This window comes from Botryllus schlosseri, chromosome 3 (genome assembly GCF_051294905.1).
Source record: "Botryllus schlosseri isolate E-star chromosome 3, Bs_hap1, whole genome shotgun sequence".
Lineage (NCBI taxonomy): Eukaryota > Metazoa > Chordata > Ascidiacea > Stolidobranchia > Styelidae > Botryllus > Botryllus schlosseri.
Window position 1 is genome coordinate 10,242,477 of NC_137238.1, and position 13,449 is coordinate 10,255,925.

At 40.6% G+C, this 13,449-nt stretch overlaps 1 protein-coding gene and 1 long non-coding RNA gene across 3 annotated transcripts in view; one reads left to right on the forward strand and one right to left on the reverse strand.

Moving 5' to 3' along the window:
• The window catches only part of LOC145434884 (uncharacterized), a 553,571-nt gene that overhangs the window by 379,391 nt on the left and 160,731 nt on the right, over nucleotides 1-13,449 (reverse strand). The gene's annotated exons all lie outside the window — the stretch shown is intronic.
• Nucleotides 7,989-13,449, forward strand: part of LOC145434851 (uncharacterized) — a 342,686-nt gene continuing 337,225 nt past the window's right edge. Inside the window, exon 1 of one of the 2 annotated variants that reach the window (XM_080312092.1) lies at nucleotides 7,989-8,401. In XM_080312092.1, the coding sequence (XP_080168218.1) occupies nucleotides 8,248-8,401 (154 nt within the window). In that variant the 5' untranslated portion in view covers nucleotides 7,989-8,247. The remainder of the gene's footprint in view (nucleotides 8,402-13,449) is intronic. The other variant, XM_080312091.1, reaches the window with a different exon arrangement.

Sequence of the window (13,449 nt, forward strand, 5' to 3'; positions counted from 1 at the left end):
GAATTCTGAGCTCCTCCATAAGTGGATTTCTCGTGTATCAAGATGATTTGTTATCAAAAACTCAACAACTCAACAAGTAAAACTCCCCCGAGTTCAAATTGATAGGTACAATTAGAAGAGACTTATTGCAATCTACCTGGGATTGGTATGGCATAACCACGCATCTTTATGGATGGAAATCCCGCTTGGTTTCGATGTGGGTTACATGTTACTAACCCATTCCGATCATCTATCCCACCTAACCACTTAAAGTCCACCTGGATACCAAGTGGGCGTGCTAGCTGGGAACGTATTGTGCACCAGGCCACTTCGAAAATAAGATATCCGCAAAAATTGGATTGATCGTGTGGCTAATACGAATTCAAAAACAGGAATGGATAATATGGCCTGTACTGTCATGTCAACATGGTTCCGTCTAGCCGCACTCTTCAAATATTGTCGCTGAGAAACAAACACTGGGAATACTGTCTCTTCGGCCATGCACGTGTGGCACAGGCCATCTTCGTGACACTTTATACGATGAATATGAGAATTCAACTGACAATCTTTCGATTTCAACCTCAAAATAATCGAGCAGTCCAATCGTGAAAAGCTCTGCGGCGCAGAATTTCAGTGATGGGTGCGTGTATTCTATGATATTCCGACCAGTCATATGACTAGTTGAAGTCTTCAATCCATTCGGTATATGGATGCGATGAGCGTTTTCACTTCTGGAACAGACAGTTCGACCGGGTCACTAATGTTAACTGCTTGATCCGTGAATGCAACCGCTTTTGCTCGTTCGTCAGGTTTTACATTTTGTCAAACTCCAATGTGACCAGGTATCCATATTAGATCTTTCTCCACTCCTTTTCTTTCGAGATATGCGCATAACTTAATAATATCTTATATTAGTTTGTTATTAGTAGAACCGGTGGTAATGGCTGTAAGGGCATTGACTGTCCGATCGGGTGGTGAGATAAGTCCAAAGTATTTACAACTTTTCTTTATTATCATACCTATTAAGAATTAAACAGGTAGTAGTTTTCTGGGTTTTTATGAAGATAACTGCGGTAGACTTCGCGACATTGACCCGCAAACCCCATTTTTACACCAATGATACAGGTGGTTTAAATAATTCTGCAATTCTGACGAGATTGTCATTACATCTAAGCCATTTTCCCATAGGAAGCGTCATCCGCAAAAAGATTGATACTAGTATCGATTTCATCGGGGAGTTCATTCATCATAACCGTAAAAATTATCGCACTGAGAGCACTGTCTTGTGGAATCACATTATTTAAGGTAAATGAATCGGATAAGCTGTCACCTACCCGAACTTGGAAAGTACGGTTAGAGATGAATGAATAAATCCAAGTCAGCATGTTACCAGAGATGCCCAGTTTGTGGAGCTTGAAGATAGCGCCTCCTCTCGAAACGGTGTCGTAAGCTTTTTGTTAGGGATATTGGGCGATAGGAGTCAGGTTCACTAGTTTTTTTGTTTCCATTTAGTAACGGTATGACTGTTTTGAACGTTATAACAAGGTCAATGTGAAAGGAGGTCATACCGTTACTAAATGGAAACAAAAAACCTAGTGAACCTGACTCCTATGATTTTCAAATAAGCAGCTCGTTTCAGACGGATAGATCGGGCACACGCTTCATTCCACGAGAGAATGCGAGAATGCTACAATTTCTATGAGGTTTCGTGATTTAAATACTTATTCGAGCTGCGGCGATTATTACTTCTGTGATGGCTTGTATTGTCAGTTGTTCTCTATTACGCAACAGAGAGAGATTACGACTAGCTGACCAGCGACATTCAGACCAGTTTGCTTTGTGTATAGCCCAAGATTCACAATGCTGCGCCGGTACATTTGGTGAGATAGAAATATGATTGAGGATCAAAAATTGGCCACTTCCTAAAATATGATCCGTGACCACTGTCTCAATCTTGTATGCAATGTCGTATTGTTGTTAAATTGTTAAATCAAGCAGTGATGTTGCAACAGCATCTTAAGGCTGCTGCACACCAGTGATGAGCGGAGTCTGCTTTTCGAGACTCCGAGTCCCTCCGACAACTTTGGTCTCTGAGGCAAAGTCCCTCCGACTCCGGGGATCTCAATCCCAGACTCCGAGATAACCCGAAGAGTCTTGTCCAGTCTCCGAAACATATTCAGACCATTGTCGAAGAATCCCAATCGATGTATTCGATAGCCTGTCTGATATTCATACCAGTTCTTTAGTATCCGTGAATTGCCGAACAGTCGCAACATTACTTCTGAGAGTCAAGTTCTCTCCAACAAAATGGACAGTCAAGTTAATAGAACTGCAACCCTTTAGATCAGTCCACATATCTGTGGTGATGCCAGCCAGCCCATAACACTTGATAGCAACTCTTAGTTCCTCTGACAGCTTCTGCTTCAAAGATAAAGCCTCCTTATCCAATTTACGTTTCACCGTAAATCTGAATGGCAAAACACGTCTTCTGCACAACACCACGGCAAACCGGCAGTTCTTCGGTATTCTCCACCCGGCGTTCAGTGTTCCCCATGATCACCTTCTCCTTTGATTTCTTGCTTACTTTTCTGTTGGAAGAAAGGAACTTTCTTCAACTGCGATCAATTCTTCTTACACGCTTCGATATGTCTTCGAAGATGCGACGTACCACTTGTCAACTTGTGATGCTTAAGCTGAACATTGCAATTTTGACATCTCGCAAACCCAGTATACTTGCCGTTATTATCATCCAGCATCAGAGTGAAATCCTTCCACACGTCACTCTTTTTCTGCGTCTTTATGAGTAACCCACTTGACGTCGACGGTGCTTCAGCCATTATATTAAAACGACGAAGGAAGACCAGTCAGTTTGAACTAACTACCACAAACACCACTGAAATCGACGATCACATCACAGGTTTCAGTAAATTAAGTTCCGCATCGCCATGAAACTATAGAATGTAAACGTGGAATGGCAGCGACCGATTTTGCAGCTTCGTTCCGCTTCGCTGAAGCTTTACTCAGACTTATTTTACGGCAGCTACTGTAGAATTTCTGGCAATCCAAAAGTTGTCTTCCAGAGCTCAGAATTTACTGAATCCGGTCTTGATCGAAAGCTACTGTCGCACTGATTTCGAAAATATCAATCAAAATATGGTGAACCCCCGTACTGAGATGAAAAACCACCCTCAACATCTAAAATCTGCATTGTTCAGAAACAATCGGATGACCGCAAAACAATGACCATAACAATGACCCATTACGGCTCTTCGATTGTTCGAACAATGCCGATAATTCAGACTTGGAGGGCGAATTCTAAGCGGTTCAGTGCCTGATCATATTTTTATTTACATTTTCGGAATCAGTGCGACAGTAGCTTTCGATTAAGACCAGATTCAGTAAATTCTGAGCTCTGGAAGATAGCTTTTGGATTGCCAGAAATCCTACAGTGGCTGCCGTAAAAAAAGTCTGAGTAAAGCTTCAGCGAAGCGGAACGAAGCTGCAAAATCGGTCGCTGCCATTCCACGTTTACATTCTATAATGAAACAATTGATGGAACTGCACTGCACTAAACATACATGATGCATCACTGACGCACCGATCGACGCTCCTTGGAGTTGACTAAATGACTAGTGACTACCAATTTTGAAGCTGATACATGATATCTGGAATTTGGAGTCTGAGACAGACCAGCAGCAGAAACTTGATTGCGGTGCTGATTTTTCTTATCACATCAAAGTCATTTCTCAATCAAACCAAACATTACATGACGAAAATTCAGAAGAGTTCTGGATGACTGACTACGTCAATCACTATTGAAGGAAGAGTAGTTGAGTTGATGCGAGCAGAGCAGAGCAGACGGCTGTACCGTAGTTATTTAGTGTGGTTGTTTAGAAATGCAATCAGTAAGTCATGTAACATATTGCATAAGTTGTTATTGTTTCCATCCAGATACTTGCTTGTTGTATGTATATTTCTCAGAGATATAAAGGTAATATTGATGTAACACTTATTATCGATATCTCTCACTGCAAATTGCAAGTACGGTACGATGAAAGTTGCGAAAAGTTATCACAAAAGTGTTATCGGATATTATCTTATTTCAACTGATACCAACGTTGGGAACACATTTTCACAAAATGGACCTATTACTATGTTGAATGTCATCAGGATGATGGGGTATATTCCGTTATGATCATGAACTTGCTGGAAGAATCAGGGTAGCTGAAGGCTGTACCATAGGGAAGCCCCGCTGTATGTTGCTGATTGTAAATGTTTCGCACAATTACTGGGGTAGCATGAGAATTAGTCACAAAACAAATACGCAAGGAGGAATGTAATGTGACTATCTAGAAGACTACAATGACAGCAACGTGGAAGATCTTATCTCATAATACGGTGACATTCAGCAGTGGATTCAAAGACTGCATCTCAAGGCAGGGAGCGAATGATGCACTGCGAATGATGTTGGATGGCTTCAAGTTTGTGAACTACAGACACTGCTCAACGGAAATGCCTTGCTAGATCACTAGGTTACTCTCCAGTCCCCAATTGCAGTGCAGATGGCTGATTTTTATGCACTTGGCAATCATTTTTGCATGTTACCCGTCATATTACAACTTTACAAGGTGTCAACTGTCTGTGTTTTGGTTTGTAATCAATAGTGTCTTCTGGTCAAAGATATCGGGGGCACCGGGCAAAACTTACAATACTCCGTAAAACTCCGGAAAAATATTTGTTGTAAACTCCGACTCCACTCCGGGTATCACAAAATTGGCAAAACTCCGCTCCGACTCCACTCCGACTCCGCTCCGGTGCTCATCACTGCTGCACACTGGCTTTGCGACACGACTAAAACAGGTAATTCCCCGATCGTGTCGCGCTCACGATCGCGTTAGTTGCGTTTTGCTGCACACTAGGACACCGAGTCGTAACGTAGGCCTATCTGTTCTGTACTGTACCAGCTTAATGATTTCGTAACAGTATAGGTTCTTGGTTAATACTATTGAAGAACACATCAAGATACTTCCTACACATATGTGTTTTCTATGTGTACTGACAGCATTTTGCCAGTGCTCCGAATTTTGATAAGGAATACACCATAATGCCACTAAGATATTCTCAAATTCGAAAACTCAGTTTATTATTTCAACTCAAGACGCAGATGCACAATATACAGTACCCAAGATACAAAGAATATAAACAATAAGGTGTCTAATCGTTGAAACGCCATGACATAGTTAACCAATCTCAGATATCTTTATAATATATAGGCTGACTCTGGTTGGCCTACCGGTACTTTCGTATATCAAGCATGTCAGTGGCATTGGCGGGCTAGCGGTCATGTTCTCTGTTATTCATCTTGTATTGCGAACATATAGTAATTTATTTATCAAATTTATCTTCATTTCGTTCAAGTTATCAACTTGAGGTTGAATCTTTCTTTTTCTGGGCTTGTTGGATATCATACAGCGCCATGAGTCAATCCCAAGATAAATTACGCATCTGGTACACGAGAATGTTAAAGTAGGAAGTTGAACGATTAGAAAAGATTGCAACAGCACCGACGAAATAAGAGCGCGTGCTTATTTTCTACTGCGACTGAGCCCGCAACTCGCGACAAAGTTGGAATTATTCAACTTTGTCGGCGAGTTGCGCAGCCCGCTCGCCGACGCTTTGTTGCGTAGTCTGGCGACGCGGTGTGCATGGTTTTGTCACAGACAGGCGCGATTCTCTCGTTTTGCCGTGTCGCGAGAGCCAGTGTGCAGCAGCCTTTACGATAGGTTTAGTCCTATATAGGTGTTTATCACCACCAAATTGCTGTCGGCTAATACCTCATACGGATGTTTTCAATACCGATTACCATTCCTAGAACCCGTAAGAAGTTGTGTGCATTGAAGTCGCCTACCGCTACGAATTTAGTATCGCTGAAAGAGGAACACTTTTTCATAAGCTGCGTAAAGACTGCTTTATTCCGTGATATGTAGATATTCACGATGGCAATTTCATCCAACTTTATGAGTTGCGCCTCTATCGGGAAAGTATTGGGAACTTCGATTTCCTGTTGACTTACATTCTTTTTCACGAACAAACAAACTCCTCCACCGTGGATGTTGCGATCTTTGTGTATTAAATTATACGCAGGAATTTTTGGAACATATCGCTTAATTTAGTGCGTTTCCTAAAATGCTATGATCTCAGGCTCTTCCAACATACAATTTTCCAGAAAATGTCACAATTCGTTGAGTTTACGATACAAGCCTCGACAGTTACTGGTTGGGTATTCTCACTCTCGCCATGTTGCTGCTGAATTTTTCCTGGGCGGCGGTCTCAGTTCCCAGAATGTATGGTTGCGTCACAATGCCAAACTCCGTCACAATGCAAAATTGTAAATACCATGAGGTTAAGAACCACTGCATGATATTAAATACATGTAAGGCTCATGCTCTTTACGCACGTCAAAGAGCCAGTGCGATGGTAACGAAATGCAGCAAGCAGAAATATAATCCAACATGATATGATCATAATGAGGTCCAGTTTGCGATTCGCTGTTCAAGGAGAAGCGGATTATCATGATTACTAGGATATCGTAACACTCAATCATTTACGTGCGCGCGGAGATCCAGTGAAATCACTATCGTAGTATTATGTTTCTGCATATATATTTAATATTGCTATTTTGCTCTATGTAGTGCACTTCGCTTAAAAAAAAATTGCCCGGTTAGCGTGTACTAGGAAACCGTAAGCAGTTACAGTCTCAATAAAGTAGAATTTCGATTGCGTGCGTGGCCAACTAATTTTCCAATTATTCGTGGTCCGTGTTTTTGTTGTTAGCACAGAACGTCTGTGAAGATAGTATTTATCTCTTCCTGAGTCAAATCAATTGGAAAATATGTTCACGTAGTTCACGAATATCAAAGAACACGTTAAATAGTCGTTAATGCTAACGTTAAGTGAACATAACTTTACAATTATTATACAAAGAAGATGACGTTGTTATCCCCCTAATTCGTCTAAATTAGTGGTTTCTAAACTGAGGGACGCGCCCGTCTTGAGGCGCGTGAAATCATCTTATAGGGGAGGCGCGAAGGCGTCTGAGAGAAATGATGCTTCTAAAACTCAAAATGAGTTCAATTTGTGCTGAAACAAGTTTCACCAAGCGCAATAATCCTAATTATGACATAATTGCGTCGTACTCTTCACACACTGATGCTGTATTTGACTGTTACCTAACCTTGCATTAAACAGAAAATGTCCCTGGAGGTGGCCATTGGTTTTTGAATCAGCTTATGGTTACGTACGTTTCCATTGAGCTCCAGTGGGGAAACAGAAGGGATTCGGCACCAGGATCGCTAACATATCTATGTCCTACCTGGTCCGTGGACATATGAGCATGCGACATTACAGCATGCGACACTTCGACATGCGACAATTTGGCATGCGACACATGAGCATGTGGGTTAAATTACGGGTTAGGGTTAGGTTAGGTTAGGTTTATGGTTGGGTTAGGGTTAGGGTTTAGGTTAGGTTAGGCTAGGTTAGGTTAGGTTAGGCTATGTTTCGGGTTAGGGTAAGTTTTTGGGTTATACAGTCACATGCTGAAGTGACGCATGCTGATGTGTTCCATGCTGAACTGTCGTTTTCCATTGTGTCGCATGCTCATATGTCGGGCAACCGTCCTACCTACATGGCAACATTGCATCATGATTATGCGTAAAAAAATATTCAAGTTGAAACTTTTTCGCGCTTGGCGGGATTCACATCTAGCTCATAATTTTTGATCTGTGTGTGGCGAACCGCTTAATGCAGTGGTTTCCAACCCGGGGGAATCGCCCCTGGGGGGGGGATTTTGAAAAAATAGGTTGGGAATAGGTTAGAAATAGGTTGGAAATAGGTTGCGCGTTAGAAAGGACATTTTTTCAGTCACAGGCAACTTTTTCATGGGGGGTTAGCTCAAAAATTGGCCAAGGGGGGCACGAGACGAAAAAGGTTGGGAACCACTGGCTTAATGTTTAAAGTTCGAATTCCCTAATTGAGAAGTGTGTCAACAGCAAGAACACCTTACATGCCACCAAAAATGCGTTTGGATTGCAAACATTCTGGTTGCTCTTTCTACTATTTTTATGTGACGATAAGGGGGCGCGAAAGGGGGCTTGTCGAAAAAAGTTTGAAAATCACTGATTCAAACGGTGAGCGAAGATTCGAAGGGGAAATTGCTTTGGATTATTTTTTCGCTGACTGCAACGACGTATGTCTGTTTAACCCGCTATGTACGTTTCTATCAGAGACGGATCCGACGAGCAGTATGCTACATCGTATCAGGATAACGGAACGTCGTGTAGAAAAAGATCGGGAGCAGTCAGAGGACTTTGTATCCTTCCTCGCGAACTCCAACAGGAAAAACAGTCATTGTGCAGTGATAGTAAGTATATGAACTGGAGATATATCACCGACCAGATTCGACTTCGATTTACACTAACTATTTCAAATATTCCCACTCCACAAGTGCACATACCGAGTATACCTATAATAATTTGACTATTTTATATTTGAGACGGACGTCTTTTAGTTTCTTGACTTATCTACTATTAAACTATACCAAACCCCTTTTGCGCCTATCTTCAATACAGAGTCATGCAGAGGAGGCTCGTGACAATATCAGGTGGCGGGGCAAGTGGTGCACGCGTTGTTTTTTGTGTAAATAATGTCAAAATAGTGTATTCCGTCGTGGTAATGTCACTTCGTGGTGATCACACACAGTTTGTATGGGGTATAGAAATTAGGCATGGTTAACTAAGCTTACGTATTTCAAATTATTGGGAAGAAAATATGAAGTACAGTTATTCAAACCTGCATATTGTAACGTTTGTATCAGTAGACCATTGAAATCTGGAATACCCAGAATGACAGCGCTGAGTGAGAATCGTGAGCACATCTAACACGTCGAACCTATATCTTTACACATTCCGATTCTAAGAAAAGTCTCGATGCGTTTTAATGTGCTAAAACCACGCTCGGATTCTGCGGATGAAATTGGGGTGGACACTATGATAAATAAAAGCTAGCTACTGCAGCAAAGTTGATAGAAAACGATTTTCCAACTATAAGAATTTTTGGATAATACTTCGAAAAAAAGGTTGATTTGAAATTTGGAATATAAAAAAGTCAATTCGAGCCGAGCAATGTCTACCATCGTGTAATATCGAGACACCGTTGACCGTTTGCAGTAGACCACATGCTTCAGATCACGATACCCGATTTCGTTCCAACCAGAGACACTGCCTCTAGCACCAGCAGTGTACGAGTGTTTAACAAGGCATCGTTATCCTCGTTGATACGTCAGCCATTCATTTTTATCGAAATACGTTGGGGGAAAGATAAGAGTGCGCTTTCCTCCTGGGTACGATAAGATAAATGGATGATTTCTATTCTGAAAAGGACCGTGTCTCTTTACGTTTAATTTATTGCTCCAAGTCTAAATGAAACTGCATAAACGGCGGACGACGCAAAAATTGACCTGTCTAACAATCTGCAGATATGACTATAACTCGAGCTATTGTGTATGGCAGGGGTCGACAACGCGGTGCCCACGGGCCCCAGGTAGCCCGGGACGACTAGATGAGTAACACGCGTTTTAAAATAGATCGAATAGCAGCACTTAACATTGAACAACTTACATGTAACTTATAAATGACAATACATATATATAAACACTTCAAATGATAATATCAAATATCCTCAATTACAATAAGTCATTTACCAACATCTAATCGAATCACAGGACTAAGGATATGACACACTCCCTATTAGGCGACATTACGGAATGCCATCCCGGGGCGGGGGGTTCTATTATGGTATCCCGACGTCCAGGACAATGCCAAAGGAGTAAACAACATTACTATTCGGCAGCAGATAGCCGTGAAGCACTAGCAGATTTTCAATGTCTTTATGCCCATTACGCATCGTATCTGTTGACACAGCTAGATTCCCTTACTACGCAGTTTAGTACCATGTTTCTAATTTTATGTAATCGTTGCTGCTTCCAGGTATAACCAAATCTATTGAGCCTGTATGCTGAACAGTTGGAGGTTAAAATTGTAACACCGCTAAAAATGACCTCCACCTCATAGCCCACCAGTCTGCACCACACTTTTGGTTCCTTGTTGACAAGGAAAAGTACAGTGGTGTATGCGCAGTAGGGCTGTTCAAAAATAACTTTTTCCCCCGGATTCAAGCCATTCACTGATTATATTGTCAGGTTACCCTACAAAACGCTGCGCACCAAATTTGATCCAATTCTAACAAGTATACGAGTCCGCATATCCAATTAAAATTTTTAATTTATTGGAAAAAATTTAAAGAAAAATGAAATTTTTCTATAGACCCGAGGAAATTGTTGAGCTGTCTTCAAACACAATGCAAAACAAATTTGAGTCAATTCCAACTAGTAGAAGCGGAATTATTTGAGTTTTTCGTTGATAATCCAACGATCAAGGATAATCCGAGAATTATCAACGGAAAACTACTTTATAGGCCTACCGTTGTAAACGGCTAATTGTGTGCTCAATGTGAATCATAAACGGTCAAATAAAACAAATAGGTAGATATGGTATTATGGTCAACGTACCGCAATATCCTAACTGAAGAAAGACTTGTTGGGCATTGCCTTCTTCTTGTATTGAGAAGCGCATGATGGAAAATTGTGATGTAGACAACATTATCGGAATAAAGCAACACGGTGTTGTCAGCCAACAACTGATGCTGCTGTTGAACGTTCGTGGCAAGTTTCTGAGTAAGGACCAGGGCTGTGGAGTCGGAGTCGGATTTTGGCTAATTTTCACTTGATTGAGTTGGAATCGTGAAAACTGTAGTAGCTGGAGTCGTAGTCGTGGAAAAAATATTGACTGGCGTCGGAGTCGGAAATGGTGAAAATGACCCTGACTTCGACTCAGACTCAAACTTCTTTGTCATGAAAACATTTGCTTTCAAAGGTATCGTTAAATTACTAATATTAACTATAATAGAATTTTATGTACCATCAATCACTGTTATTAGTAACGATGCGGCCAAACCGAGCCTCGCAGCCTAAATGTGGCCCGCGAGAAGATTTTGTGTGGCCTGCAAGGTAATTTTCGAATTTAGATATAACATGAGGTAAAATTGAAAGTCCAACCAAAATTTGATTAGCCTGACCGCGTTTATTTGATGATTACTAAAACATAAGTTTCGACGCATTGGCGTAACCACGGCCCAGCGACATTCATCGCAGATCTTCGTATATGGCCATAATACAGGATAATCCGTAGCAGATTTATTTGACTAAAATTTTTTCTTAGCACTTCACATGATTTATTGTCATATTTCTTTCATTTAGTATTGGAACCCCGCCTGAAAATTATAAATAGGCGTAATTTAAAGAAGTGAGTCCCACTATACTTGAAATTAGACGATAACTTGTTCTGCAACATGAGAGAGAGAGAGAGATAGAGAGATACTTTATTTTCATCCACCAAAATACATAACACACGGCAGTGATGGTGGTACAGAAAATATGCTTGCACAGCATTCGGTATTAGATATGAATGATCGATAAGACCGTGAAGGTCATCTAGTCTGATCACACCCGCATCAAACAGGTACACTTTCATTTTGCTAGCTGTCTAAAATACAGATCGAGTCGTCATTGATTCTGAACCGAAGGACGAATACAGAGGATAAATATACACGCAAGATGGCGTTGTATCGCTCACATATAGATAGAACTGTTAAACTACGTAAGTAATTGCATAGATTCAGTTTATACTTACCAGCCAAAATAGAGAATCGAATTGATAAGATGCAATACATTATCATTTACTTTTACATATTGATCTGATACAACTCGAACCTGTGAAAATGATTGAGGAGTATATAAACTTTATTTGAATTCAATTTCAATAAAAAAAGAGATTTTGCTAAGGTATGAACAGAGAACAGGGATGGATATTTTGCTATTAAATTACTTTGCTACTAGATTACGACGACGTAAGCTGTAAGCTACGATCACGTCGTTTATGGTCAATTTATTTGTGCGAGAAAAATGGAGGCTCAGTAAAACACGCGATTATTGAATGATTGGTCGCTCTCACGGGTTACAACAGCGTTTCGCGTTATGGACTATGTCAGTTATGGGGACTGTGACAAATGATTTACGTTTTAGGGGGGGGGGGGTAAAATTAATTTTGATCGACATATATGTTTGTCTATATGATTTTCCACACTAACAAACCAGCCATAATTTTTCATCTGATGTATAGGATACATAATGACTCAGTGAAATATTTTCAATTCATTTACAATACTTATACGGTACCATAGCCGAATCAAGCAAAACAGTTGGACCAACTAATCCGTGTTAACAACAGGAACACCCTTACATATATAGAGGCTGTAAATATTAGCTGCCTGTGGTGTTATATCGCTATTACAGGGTATTTGAGACTCAAAATATCGATTTTCGAGTAATATGTACGTGGCAGTAATTTTGTAAGTTTGGGCGTATATCGAAACGGGATATTATGGCAACATTTGAGTTGATATAATATATTTTATTCTCTAAGGTGGTGACAAAACATTCTTAATTGGCTTGCTGTAGCTTAGATTATAGTACACAACAAAACAAGTTGAAAAATTCGAATTTTTGGGCGTATGTCTCATGCGTCCAATGGTCGTGTGCCTTTGTACCTACAACGTGTACCTACTAGGTGGTGACCGATGATACGTTCGAGCAACATATTTCAAACGTTTATAAATATTTTTAGAAAAGGTGGATATTCATGTAAATGTCTGCGATAGGTAAAGTATGGATTAACGTATTGAGTACGCAAAATATCTGCTATTCTTGGCTGAAGATTTTGAGGGCCAGCGATCATTTTGCAATTATTGACTCATCGGTACCACATCTCCCCTACATCTCTACCATACTCGACCTCGATAACGAAATTACTGCCCTATTCATGGAGTGTCTACTTTGGAACTTGGCCCATCGTTCGATAATAAAATCAAAACATATCGAGCAAACTCTCATGACGGATCGAGGTATGGAGCACCGTTAAAATCAGTAGAGACCAATACCGGTTTTGCGTAAAAAACGTTAGCGATATAGGACGAGTCAGCTCTCACTCGACTTTGGAAACGAAATTAGCACCCACATAGTTCAGTGAAAAACTTAAACTTGGTATAGCTTTCGGTACTAACATTAAGACTTGGTAATTTGATGAATATGGAGAGAGTAAATAACTGTTTCTTTATTTTGATCAGCTTTGGGAGAACATACAGTGAAAGCTTGTTACTAGGGCTGGGCAAATTCGAGTATCTGAATCACGTAATAAGCTTCGAGTCAAGTCGAGTAATCGAGTATCACTCATTATGACTTCATAACAGAATGTAATGCCTGTTATCCATCACATTAAAGATACTTTGGTATTTTTC